The 14281-nt window shown below is 37.0% G+C and overlaps 2 protein-coding genes across 4 annotated transcripts in view; both read right to left on the bottom strand.

The window, feature by feature from the left end:
• LOC149832189 (uncharacterized) overlaps positions 1-9152 on the bottom strand; it is a 26465-nt gene extending 17313 nt beyond the window's left edge. Inside the window, exon 1 of the mRNA XM_090013184.1 lies at positions 8767-9152. The gene's annotated coding sequence lies outside the window, so the exon portion shown is untranslated. The remainder of the gene's footprint in view (positions 1-8766) is intronic.
• On the bottom strand, positions 9140-14281 carry LOC149832188 (calmodulin-like). Of its 3 annotated transcripts, XM_090014356.1 has the most exons (4): positions 14150-14281; positions 10663-10820; positions 9357-9437; positions 9140-9281 (listed from the first exon to the last, which is right to left on the bottom strand). In XM_090014356.1, the coding sequence occupies exons 1-3, from the start codon at positions 14223-14225 to the stop codon at positions 9381-9383; spliced, it is 291 nt and encodes a 96-aa protein (XP_089870482.1). In that variant the 5' UTR covers positions 14226-14281; the 3' UTR covers positions 9140-9281; positions 9357-9380. The 3 variants fall into 3 exon arrangements, with proteins under 3 accessions (XP_089870482.1, XP_089870481.1, XP_089870483.1); XM_090014355.1 differs by lacking the exons at positions 9140-9281; positions 9357-9437 and adding an exon at positions 9458-10143; XM_090014357.1 differs by lacking the exons at positions 9140-9281; positions 9357-9437 and adding an exon at positions 10146-10268.

Raw genomic sequence — 14281 nt, 5'->3', positions numbered from 1 at the left:
TATCATATATAGCTAAAACAGAGAACACACCCTAATCCGAAAGTAGAATTCCAAAAAGGATGCAAAAACAAGTATGGGTGTTCCATTGCTAAGGCATGTTGGATTATAAATCTACCGAAACTAAAACATGATCGATAGCATGCTCTCGCTGAACTATTGAAATAAAAAATAGAACAGAATCAAAAGTGGAAGCAATACCTGAATCTATAGCGCTTTGGTTGATCGTTAACGAGTATGATCTTTCAAAACCTGTATATTTGGTCATTTTCTTTCTCTAAACCTGATGAGAGAGACTGAATCACTTTCTGACAATAGAGTCTGAAGAGTGGGGGCCTTAATATAAAGTTTAAGGACTATAACCTAATGTATTTAGGATTATGTCTCAACTCAACACATTATAGAGTTACAAACAGAGCAGGTCCCTCCACATAGTGTTTCATACCATTTGAAATACTACAGGGCTCATCCGGATTAGACCACATGAACTAGTCCTCAACCTAAGACAGACTTATGATGTGTAGTCCAACGTATGTAGCCCACACGATTTTTTAACAATCCCCTACTTGGGCCACATACATAACCTTATAATCACACATTGTAACCTTATGAGCTCACAAATATTGTCTTATCAATTGATATCTCTACCAATCCGGTCCATTGATCATGTCAACATAAAACCAAAGCGTTTTTCATTACAAATAACGTAATTCGATCTATCAATGATCATGTATATTGACACAACCAAATGACATAGATCAAGTATGGATGTGAAACATGAAAATTACATGCAATGTGATTAAACATACCTATTTTCAACTGGTCTTTTCTAAAAACTTTAATGAGATCACAACATAATGAGTACAGAATGCAACTAAAACTTTACCTTTATACCAAAGTGGTAAAAGAGAATTTTATTATATCATAAAACTAAATACAAACTCCCACTAAACCAACATATCATAAAATGATAAAACACTCATGCGAGCAGTATGCTCATGAAAAACCTTGGTTAGCAAACCTTTAGTAAGCAGATTCGCAATCATGAAATTTGTGCTAATATGTTTTATCAATATCTGATCATTCTGCACTCTTTCTTTAATAACAAGAAACTTAATGTCAATATGATTTGACTTAGATGAGTTCTTGTTATTATTGAAATATAACACTGCTGAATTATTATCACAAAATAACTTAAGCAATCTTTCAACATTATCCAAAATCCGCAGACCAATGACAAAATTATGTAGCCATATCACATGGTTGGATGCCTCATAACAAGCAACGATTTATATTGCCATGGTGAAAGAAGCAATGAGTGTCTACTTGGCACTCTTCCAGGAAATAGCTCCTCCGACCAAAAAAAATATATAGCTTAACGTGGATCTGCGACTATCTTGGCATCCCGCAAAATCACAATCAAAATACCCAATGATCTCCAACTGATCTGACTTCCTCTATCTGAGCATGTAACCTTTTGTTCTTTGCAAATACTGCATAACCTGGTTGGTTGCTTTCCAATGATTCATACCTGGGTTACTAAGATATTTGCCTAACATCCCAACAACGTACGGTAAATCCAAACACGTACATACCTGAGCATACATAAAACTCCCCACAACAGATGCATAGAAAATTTGTTCCATATCTTTAATTTCAGACTGATGTTTGAAGCACTGAGTGAAACTAAACTTGTCTCATTTTGCAACGAGAGTACCCCCAATTTGCATTCCTTCATGTCATATTTTTCCACAATCCTTTCGATATAACTCTTTTGTGATAATCCAAAAATACCCCAAGAATGGTCTCGATGCATTTGTATCTCTAATACAAAAAAGGCATCCCCAATATCTTTCATTTCAAATTTTTTGTCAGAAATCTGTATGCCTATATTATTTCTAGCAAACAATTTGTCATCCACATACAAAACTAGAAAAATAAATTTACTCACTGAACTTATGGTATATGCATTTATCAATCACATTCATCTCAAAACCAACAACAACAACAACAACGCCTTCATCCTAAACAATTGGGGTCGGCGAAATGAACCAAAAGGAAAATCATTTTGGGTTCTCCACACGAATCCTTATCCTCCAATCATTTCTATCGAATGTCATGTCCTCGATGAGGTTCAAAGCATTCATATCCTTTCTTATCATCTCCATCCAAGTCTTCTTAGACCTACCCCGACCTCTTTTAGCTAAAAGATTTTCCCATTTCTCCACTCTTTTAACAGGAGCGTCATTAGGCCTTCGTCGAATATGCCCAAACCATCGTAAATGATTCTCCCTCGTCTTGTTTTCAATGGATGCAATGCCGACCTTCTTACGTATTTCCTCATTCCGAATCTTATCTTTTAGTGTATTTCTACACATCCATCGAAGCATACGCATCTCAGTTACACTCATTTTTTGAAAATGATGTCTCTTGGCAGCCCAACATTCCGTACCATATAATAAAGCGGGTCTAATTGTCGTCCTATAGAACTTCCCGTTCGACCTCAATGACATTCTACGATCGCACAACACTCCAGTTGCACTTTTCCATTTCATCCACCCAACCTTAATCCTATGATTTACATCTCCATCAATTTCTCCATTCTTTTGAATGATAGATCTCAAATATTTGAAACAGTCATCCACCGCTATTTGTTGCTCACCAAGCTTCACTACACTATCGTCACTACTTCGTTGCTTACTAAACCAACATTCCATATATTCTGTCGTACTCTTAATCAATGTAAAACCACTTGCTTCCAAAGTCTGTTTCCATAATTCTAACTTAGCATTAACCCCAACTCTAGACGCATCAATCAAAACAATATCATCAGCAAACAACATACACCACGACACATTTTCTTGAATTGATCTCGTAAGTTCATCTATCATTATAGCAAAAAGGAAAGGACTTAATGCAGATCCTTGATGTAACCCAACCGTTATATGAAAATTGTTTGTCACCCCTCCACAAGTGCGAACATTGGTTATTACTCCTTCGTACATATCTTTAATTACACTAATGTACCTGAGAGAGATACTTTTCATCATTGTCCACCAGAGAACATCCCTAGGTACTCTATCGTATGCCTTCTCCAAATCAATAAAAACTATATGTAAATCTTTGTTCCCCTCTCTATATCTCTCAATAAGTTGTCTAAGAAGATGCATAGCTTCCATAGTTGATCTTCTAGACATAAAACCAAATTGATTCTCCAATATCATGGCAACCTTCCACAACCTATACTCAATCACCCTCTTCCAAAGTTTCATAGTATGACACATGAGTTTTATACAACGATAGTTTGTGCAATCTTTTATATCACCCTTATTCTTATAGAGAGACACCAAAGTACTCTTCCTCCACTTATTAGGTATCTTATTTGTCTGTCAAATCTTGTTAAGAAGATTTGTCAACCATACTAAACCTTTCTCCCCCAAGCATTTTCAAGTCTCGATAGGTATACCATCCGAGACAACTGTCTTTCTGGATTGCATTTTCTTCAAAGCCTCTGCAATTTCTTTCTTTTGAATCTTGCGCATGAAGTCACAATTCATCTCATGAAAAGGAATAGAGAAGTCTCCAAGATCCTGAGCATGTCTTTCATTAAATAGCTTATCAAAATAATCTTTTCATCTCTCCTTAATCTCCTCATCTTTACCTAAAATCATTTGTGTTCCATCTTTGATACATCTAACCATACTCAGATCCCTTGAATTCATATCTCTCATCTTTGCAAGTCTATAAATATCCTTTTCGCCCTCCATGGTATCCAACTTATCATAGACCTCCTTATATACCTTATCCCTCGTGTTTCAAACTACTTTTTTAGCTTCCTTCTTTGCTACCATATACTTATCCAAATTCTCATTATCACGACTCTTACTTAGATTTCTATAATACTCTCTTTTAACCTTGATAGCTAATTTGACATCTTCGTTTCACCATGATGTATCCTTACCTAGCGGTGCACCGCCTTTAGACTCACCCAAAACCTCCTTTGCCACCTTTCGCATGCAACCCGCTGTCTTATTCCACATTGATTTTGCATCCTCCTCGAGACATCAATTAGCTTATTTAGCTATCTATTTTACAAACCAAACGAGGACAATTTGATGAAATTTATGATACCACTGACAGGAGGCTTGCTTAAGTCCATAAATGAATTTTTTTAGTTTGCAAATCATTTTCTTGACATTGTCTGAGACAAAATATTTTGGTTGGACCATGTATATTGTTTCATCGATATCTCCATTAAGGAATGCAATTTTAACTGTTGCAGCTCTAAGTCATAATGAGCTACAAGTGCCATCATAATCCTAAAAGAGTTTTTCATAAAAATCGAAGAGAAAGTCTCTGTATAGTCAATGCATTCCCTTTGAGTAAACCCTTTTGCAACAAGTCGAGCCTTATATCTTTCCACATTACCCTTTAAATTCCTTTTAGTTTTAAATATTAATTTACAACCAATGAGTTTCACATCTTCAGGTAATGGGACAAAATCTCACACATCATTGTCATTCATGGATTTAATCTTATCATGCATTGCTTCAATCCAGTTTTGAGAGTTAAAACTTTATATGGCTTGATGGAAGTTGATTGGATCATCTTCTATTAGGACAATATCACCCTCATGTTCTCGTAGAAAGACAATATAATCATCCAAAATTGTCCTTTTCTGTTTAGTGGATTTTCTTAATGGCACAAGTTCTTGAAGTGATTCTTGAGGTTGTTGAGTTTGAACTTCAGGAGTAAAAGCTTGATTTTGGGTAAGGAGATCTAAAACATTACCTTGATCCGAATTTGCAAAAAACAATGTTAAGAATAAAAATTTGATCGTTGTCATCCACAAATGTAGGAAGAGAGCGACTTTTCTTCAAAGGCAATGTCTTTTACTTTATCACTCTCCCTAAACTCAGCACCCTTAAAGAAACAAGCATTTTCTGTTTCAAAAAAGACGTATTCGCATGATTATAAAACTTATAACCCCTAAATCTTTCAAAATACCCAACAAAATAGTAGCTAACTGTTCTGGAATCTAGTTTATTTTTATATAGCCTAGCCTCAACTGGACATCCTCAAATATGAAAATGTTTTAAACTAGGCTTTCGAAATGTCCACAATTCATATGAGGTCTTGGTTACTGCTTTAAAGGGTACCCTATTCAAAACATAGGATGCAATCTTTAATGCTTCTCCTTAGAGAAACTCTGTTAAGGTATAATAAAAAATCATACTCTTTACCATATCTTTAAGAGTTTTGCTTTGTCTTTCAGCAATATTATTCATGCTATAGGTGCCTGACATGATATACTGAGAGACAATTTCACATTTTTCTAAAAACCTAGCAAAAGGCCTTAGAAGTTGTTCACCCGATCCATCATATATGCTATAGTACTCACCACCACGGTCAAATCTGACTGACCTTAATTATTTTCATAAGTTGGTTTTCAACTTCGGCCTTATACAATTTGAACGCATCCAAGAACTGAAACTTTTCATGAATTAAATATAGTACTCATAACGAAAATCACCGTTTATGAACGTAATAAAATATTGTTAGCCATTTCAAGAAACTGTAAGAAAGAGTCCACAAATATCTTTATGGATTAGTTCTAAGACGTTTTTCCCCTTTCAACACCTAATTTCCTAATGTTTGTTTGTTTTCCTTTTATACACCCAACACAAACCTGAAAGTCAGTGAAATCAAAAGAACCAAGAATCTCACGTGACACAAGCCTTTTAATTCTTTGTTTAAAAATATGGCTTAAGAGCTTATGTGATAACAAAACAGAATTCTCATTTGTTAATTTTAGTTTTATACCACGAGAACTTATTTGCAAGGTTTCATTAAACGAGATAATAGTATCAAGCATATAAGGGTTGTCAATTGTAGATAAACAATCGATTCCAATAAGATTTGAGTCAAGAAATAATTTAATTCATTATTTCTAAATAAACAAAAAATAAATGTATTTGTCCAAAATGAAAATAAAAACTAAATTTTGCCTAAAAGACAACACAATAAATGTTTCTTTTAAATCTAAAAAAAAACAATCTTTAATGATAACCTAAATGTCCCTATTGTCTCGATTTCAACTGTTTTGTCATCACTTACATAGATGAATCTTACAACATCAATTGGTAGTCGGCAACTTAGGCAATCCTGCAAATACACACTTATGTGACTGGTAGTACCAAAATCCATTCATCAAGTGTGTTTGAGCACATAAGTCAAATTAACTTCAGAACAAACCAAAATAAGGAGCGTACATTTCTTCTCTGTCAAGCATAATACTTGGTAAAGACCTTTTCCATGTGAAGCACCCTTTTGCAAAACAAACTAGACTTTGAATCTTGATGTCTTTTCTGTTTCTTCTGCGATTGAAGGTCAACTGCAGCTTTCTTAATATTTTTTTTTTAACATATCCTTAGATATTACTGTCAGATGAACATTTTCGATCTTCTCTTACTTCGTCATATCCTCTTCTTGTATACAGTGTAAAATAAGCTCATTAAGAATCCATTTTTTCTTCTAACAGTTATAACTTACCTTAAATTGGTTGTACTATGTAAGAAGGGATATCAAAACCAAATGCACGAGTAAGTCCTCAAACAACCCTAACTTTAGTGCATTAAATTTTAAAGCAAGACGAGACATCACCATGATATATTCACATGCAATAACATAAAAGATACACATTCAAATAATGGTGAAACCCATCACAAGATACCTAACACAACATAAACACTTAGTCTTTGAATATAAGTGTCAACTTGTAAGTGGTACTCTCAATACAGTAATCAAAATATGACCAGTCAGTCAAACAACGAGCCTTTCTTTGGACCGACTTCTTATTCACATGAAAAACTAAATGATTGTCTCATATTCATTATTAAAAGTATACATTTGGGCTCAACCAAATAATAATCTTCCTTTGGGCCGATCACTATTCGCATGAACCACAAACATATAGCCATCACAATAGATTACTTTGGCAACATGTTGATTCAATTAATTCAATTTAAAATACCTAACACATAATAAAAAACAATATCAATGACATATAATGAAAAACAATACCAACGTTCAAAAATGTTGATAAGTGCATATGAAAAGTAAAGCAAACACAATAATATGTATGTGCCAAAACGTAACTAAATATCAACCCACCAAAGTGACCCATAAAGTGCTCCAAATAACCATATAAAGGTTGAGTGCACATATTCGACCAGTCAAGCCCGAACGAACCCACCTGCAGGTCACGAAGTAGATCTGACCCAAAACAGGTCAAACCCTGAGCCTTTTGGTCGGATCCATCAAAGTCTCGACCCATAGAAGGCTTGTACCGATAGGTCAAATTCAAAAGGGTCTAAAACTGACCGAGTTCAACCCGCTAAACTCATGGAGTTGAACCGGAAAGCAATCCTTTAACCCTGCACAAAAAGAACTTGGTTCAATCCCCGTAACCAAATTGAGCTGAATCGGGTCTGCCAAACACCCCACCCCCAATGCTGCCTTGAATTGAGTCAAACCTGACATAGTCGAGAAGGCGCTCAATCAGCTAGAACCAAACAGGGGACCCGCTCGATTCCAATATCATGTGAGGCCTGAACCGATAAACCAACATGCAGTCAATACGACCTGCACCTAATGGTCGAATCGGCCTAAAACAAGAGCCTGACCCGACCCGAGGTCGATATATGAATCGCCCTACCAGACTGAGTCGGCAGATGGCGTTGAACTAATCCTGGACTCAGTTGAAGGGAAATCGAACCAGCCCTGCAAAAAAAAAAAAAACAGCAATGGCCGAAAAAAATTGGTTGGTTCCCACCAATCAACGGCTAAACCAAACACCATCAGTCGTCGACAGAGGGCCAAACCTAAGGTTGTCACTGCCAATCTGACGATGACCCCAAAAAGACTGCAGTCCTCAACGAGCATGTGCAGAATCTTTCCGACGATGGTCAAGATTAACCCTCGATGCCAGCAAAGATGAAAATAAATCCCGATTACCGTCAGCCCAAAACTATCCTGCAATAAAACAGGACGAAGTCATAGAACATCATCGAGTCAATCCCGACGTTGAATCCCTATCGATTGACGATCGAAGTAAATCAAGATGTCAGGCGGGTGGACGATCGATCCAGTTGAGAGGCTCAACGTCAATGACCGAAAGGTAACACCGATCAAAATATTATGGCAGCCAAATGCATGTTCGGCGTTGCGATCCAATAACAGTTCGCCAAACGACTATAAAAGGTAAACCGCTATCCAGTGATGGTCAGAAGGGGACATCATAACCCTTTCGATCGAGGTCCAACAACCGACTCCAGGGCTAGTAAAATAACAAAACAAAAAGAGTATAAGCCTTGACTTTCAAGCAATCAAACCAATCATTTGTCAATCCGGTGGTCAAAATAAGGGTAAGCCCCCTGTACCACCTGACGACAATCCAACGATAAAAAAAAGCCCTCCCATTAAATCGGTAACCATACGAAGGGCTCGATAGCTCTTCATGTCTGGCAATCCCAATGGGGATAGAACCCCCATGTCGTTCGATAATGATCCGCAATCATAACGGATCATCGCCATGAAAACAAAAAATATATATGAAATCATAAAATTTTCAACTATTCAACGAAAACATACGCTTTGATACCAATTGTTGGATTATAAATCCACCGAAAACTAAAACATGATCGATAACATGCTCTCGTTGAACTATTGAAATAAAAAATAGAACAAAACAAAAAACGGAAGCAATACCTAAATCCATAGCGCTCTGATTGATCGTTGACGGGTATGATCTTTCAAAACCTTTATATTTGGTCATTTCCTTTCTCTGAACCTGATGAGAGAGACTGAATCACTTTTTGACAATGAAGAGTCTGAAAGGGGCATTAATATAAGGTTTGGAGACCATAACCTAATGTATTTAAGACATTGTATCAACTCAACCCATTATAGAGTTCCAAACAAGGCACCACAGGGCTCATTCGAATTAAACTACATGAACCGAACCAACTTAAGACAGACTTACGATGTATGGTTCAACGTACGTGCTTAAGCCCACACGATTTTCTAACAAGGCAATCAAAAAATAGGATAAACCAACTGGACCTCTTGCTTGAATCTCCTCTCTTGTAAACATCACTCGGCCAACATTATCCTCACAAACTTCTCATAGTTAACTTGGCCATCTCCGTCCATATCTGCTTCACGAATCATCTCCTCAACTTCTTCATCAGTGAGCTTCTCCCCAAGATTGATCATCGCCGCAGCTGCACATTTTTTAGCATCAAATGAATGTTGATAAGAAGACACACACACATGTTCAAGGACTCGGCACAACTTACCTCTGCTGCAGAAATGAAACCATTTTAATCCTTGTCAAAGACCTTGAAAGCCTCCTTTTGCTCCTCTTTCGAGTCAGTATCCTTTAAATGTGAAGGGCAAAAGAAAAAAAAACACAAAATGTGAATATATCAGGATCTACTAATGAAAAGTACAACGTGACATGAATCAAGGACATGACGTATAAAAGCCAACCAAATAAAACTAGGGTGTGTTCAATTTTGCCTTTGATCTGAAGAATCTCTCTAGCAGCTTTTAAACTTCGAAAATTTTTTGTTCATGTTCATTGTAATTGTGTTGAGATAGCTAATACCATGATCTACTCATCCCTCGGTCATGAAGAATGTAGACTACTGAAATTTTAAGCACTCTTCAAGCAGAGGTTCTTGTCATCTTGGAAGAACAAAGAAACCAACCAACAAGCCAATGTGAATCAGAATCTGCTTAGCATCTAATTAGCAACAATGCACTAAAGTTCCTTATTTCGACATTTAAGTGCTTCTAACGCTAATACTAGCTTAATCCGGACATGGATGGTTTAGTGGTTAGCCTTAGTTATATGTCATTAGTTCCTGATGCTGCTAAGTTGATGAAGCACAAAGTATGCAATTGAGAGTTCATACAATTCATAAATTAAATTTTAGGCAGTACAATATGTGTGTGCATGAGAGAGAGAGAGAGCTCAAAGTCAAACAAGCAATGCTGATAATTTCCACATTTATTCAAGGGTAGACTGGTAAGAAACCCCAACGTACAAAAGCAATCAATCCAAAAAACAGTCACAAAGTCCTGCATAATTAAAGTAAACCAAAAATTTATGTTAGATTTTATTGTGTTTTTTCATCAGTAGCAAGTTACAAAAAAGAAATAGGCAAACTTTTATGAATTTGTGGTATATTTAATCAGTTTTCCCCCTGTAAAAATAGAAAAATGGTTTGTATTAACTTTCTATCAAAAAGTTCAAAAGGATGTGAAACAACAGCTATCAAATTCTACAAATTTTGGAAACATCAAATCAAAATAACCAAAGAATCAATTGTGAAGATGGGGGCTTAAAAAGGGAGATGGTCAAGCATGTAGTATAACTTTAACATAGTCAGATATTATATTGATGATTTAAATAAAAAAAAGACATGGTGATTCAAATAAGAGTGATTTTTACAGATCTCTTGGTTATAGGTACACTAAAAAAGAAAGAAGAATGATAAAACCCAACAGTAAGATCAGAAAACAATAATATAAGCATCATAAATGTAAGTATGTAACTTCCGAACATCACATTAAGAAATATTGTAAAACTAAACTCACTTTCATTTTTCGCGCCATTAAATTAAGGAACTCCGGAAAGTCAATGGTGCCATTTTGATCAGCATCAACCTCATTGATCATGTCCACAAGCTCAGCTTCAGTTGGATTTTGCCCCAGAGATCTCATAACAGTTCCTAATTCTTTTGTGGTGATGCACCCTAAATGCGAAGAGAAAAACAAATAAAAACAAGAATGACGTGACATATGATATCCAAGTTTGTATCTGCAAGAATGTTGGGGAAAGACTATTCTTAGTCCAGAACCATCAAATAAATTTACAAATTATAGTGAATTAGAGATAAAAATAAAACACACACATGAAAAGATGAACACAAACGCCGAGGTTGAACCATTTTTTATAAGTTCATACTTGAAATAGAAATTAAAGAATATGAACACATTCAAAAAAATCATAGCATATAGGTTACCATCATACTCTTGAGAGAGGGAGAGATCCAAAAATATATGGTTAAATGTATCTAGATTTTCAAAAGGATTAACATAAGAAAGAAACACCCATCCAAAGATTTTGTTTGAAGTATACGATACAAAACAAACCTTGAAGTTGAAGAATGCAAAATACTTGAAGAAAGAAAATTTGGGAAAGTTGCTAATGACTTCCCACAAACTGATAAATAACTTATTAATATGCACTGAATTTGGCTAGATTTCTAGAGGAGCATGCTTACATATTAAAAAATAAAGCTAGAAATACAAAAGCATAAACTAGATTACTCCATTTTCCTTTAAGCTTTATGAATTTGATTTTTTTTTAAGAATGTGCTATCGCAGGAAAATGCAGAGACTTAACCACTGCATGCTGTAGAAAATATTTACAAGATATTAAAAAATAAAACCAGAAGCATGCAGAAATCCATGCCAAAACCAAAATCTAGATGATCAAGAAATGACAGTAAGGGCCTGTTTGGAATCTCGGCACTGGGATGGGCGTTTATGCATTTGGTGTTCCCGAGGCAAAATCTTGGTCAAACGCCCATGGTGGTCCCGTTTGGAATCTCATCGCTAGGATGGGCGTTTATGCATTTGGGATGGGAAGTGAGGCCCTTTCTCCTTTGTATTTACACTAAAGGATGGATTTGGCAGCTACCACCTCGTGGTAGCTGGCAAAGCAGCTGCCACTTCCTCATATGCATAAACTCCATAAACGCCCATCCCAGCTACCAATCCCAAATAGGCCCTAATACCTGGTTTAAAAAAAATCTTCATATTTTACAAAAAGAAAAGCAGTAACTCATGTCTAAACCAAAAAGTAACTAGATTTTCTGTATGTTCAAGAAAAGAGAGCAAACACTCAATCCAAAATGAACTTTAAAATACATGAATAAGTGGAGTCACATGGATTTGGCTAGCAGGGTGCCGCACCCGCGTCGACGCGACTCGACGCAGGTGCAGGTGCAGGTGCGGGTGCGGGTGCGGGTGCGGGTGCGGGTGCGGGTGCGGGTGCGGGTGCGGGTGCAGCATCGGGTGCAGTCAACCCAATCCTGGGTGCGTTCACTGCACCCAGGGTTATTTCAGTCTATTTTTGTTTGGATTTTTTTTTTTTTAAATTGACCCACGAAATGGGCTGCAGAATTTAAAAAAAAAAAAATGGACAGCTGCTTGCTGCTGCTGCTCTTGTTTTATAAAGGGGCACTTGTGTCCACAACATCTGACGAGCTTTGTTGGCATCCCATGCTATTCCTGCCTCCAAACAATTAATTCACAGCATTGGAAAACATACTGTTAACTTGGAAATGATGATCCATCTTCCTCAAAAATTAAAACCAAAATTCAAGAGCCTTTTGAAGTCTTTATGCTTCAACCAACCAAATCCTTTTTCGTCAAGGATTTTCTCTCTCCATAATAAATGATAATGGTGGTGGTAGAGTAGAGCCTTGGTGGCTATTAGGATTCACTTTTCTCCTGACGAGATGGGTGCTCTAGTCGTAGCCTTGTGTAGACCTCTCTTTTCCACATGTCAAATCCAATAAATTTCTTTTAGCTGTCATCTGTGTGCAATTGTATATAAAATGAAATTTGAAGAACCCTAGGCAGTGGCGTGGCAGTGGTGCCGTAGGGCTCCTGAAGACTCTCTCTCCAACAAACCACGTCAAACCTTTTGCTTATATTTTTTTTCGTGAAGACCAGGGAGTTTCATACATGATTGAATCATGACAGTCAGCAGAACGCAGCAGGCTGGGTCGATCAGATTGTCAATCCTTTCGGTTCATCAATTTTGTCCTGTTGAGCTGAAGTACACAAGCAGAACGTGGGTAACAAGTCTTCAAACAAACACACCAGAAAAAATGTATATATATATATATATATATATATATATATTCCCCTGCCGCACCCCCGCACCCGGGTTTTTTGGAAGTGCCGAATCCCCGCACTCGCACCCGCTCCAGCACCCATGTGACATAGGTGGAGAATCAAGGCTTGAACCCGACACCTCTCCATTTTTGCTCAAAGTGTGCAAGATGGATCAATTTCTTGAGCAAGAAGATGGAGTTCAAAGCAAAATCTATCACATATTTCTAGATAACCCTCGTAAGATCAGCAAAGAACTAGCTCACTATGATGTACTGGAAAAAAAGAACATAAATATCCATACCAAAACTCAAGCCAAAGCAAACATTTATGAAAGATCCTTTATCAGTTCCAAAGCATTGCAGATATTTGAAAAAAAAAAACTCGCACCTAAAATATAATTTTCCAACATTTTCCAAAGGATTGACACAACAAGAACAGCAACCCTCCATTTCATGCCTGAGTTAATGTTTCACAACATTTTCCTGATGATCGTTGAAATGAGACGAAGCATTCATCAACACTCAAGTCCAAAACGCGCGAAACAAAACAAACACTAGATCGTTCTATTTCCCGCCTAAACTTACACTTATGCTACATTTTCCAAGAGAATAAACGATTCAAACAGATTTAAAGTCAAACGCGTCGGAAGAAAGACAAACACAACCAGAACATAAAGGAAAAAAAACCTAAACTCCTCGTTCAATCCTTAACTGAAAATACCTTTACATTTTCCAGAGGATCAATGCAATGAGATCACAAATCCCGCAGGCTCAGCTTCAAAACGTCGGAACGAGATAAATACAACGAGAACGAGAACAGAAAAAACCTAGATTCCTCTGTTTCCCGCATAAACTAACATTTTGCTACATTTCAAGCTAGGGGAAGATCCGTCCTGGTTTAGTTTCGAACTGTTCGGAACAATACAAACTCAATGAGAATGGGAAAAAAAACTACAAACGCTCTCTCTTTTGCACCGGAACTCTATATTTTAAAGATGATGGTTGCAATGAGGGCCTGATTAGCCAGATTTAGCATCAAATCACTCAGAACAAGATAAACACAACGAGAATTTGAAGATAAAACCCTAGATCGCTCCGTTTTGCAAGATCCCGACGGAAACAATGAGCAGGAAGACGAGAAACAACAAGAGGGAAGAGGAACATGGAGGCCTTACCATCACCGTCCTTGTCGAAGAGGCTGAAGGCCTCCTTGAACTCGGCGATCTGCTCCTCCGTTAGCTGCTCCGCCATCTTTGATCTTCCCCTTTAACGCAGCAGAGCACGCGAGAATGCTCGCAGAGCTCCTC

This window comes from Nuphar pumila, chromosome 7, assembly GCF_984573655.1.
Source record: "Nuphar pumila chromosome 7, dmNupPumi1.hap1.1, whole genome shotgun sequence".
NCBI lineage: Eukaryota > Viridiplantae > Streptophyta > Magnoliopsida > Nymphaeales > Nymphaeaceae > Nuphar > Nuphar pumila.
Note: the sequence above shows the minus strand (reverse complement) of the source record. Positions and strands in the feature narration are given on the sequence as shown.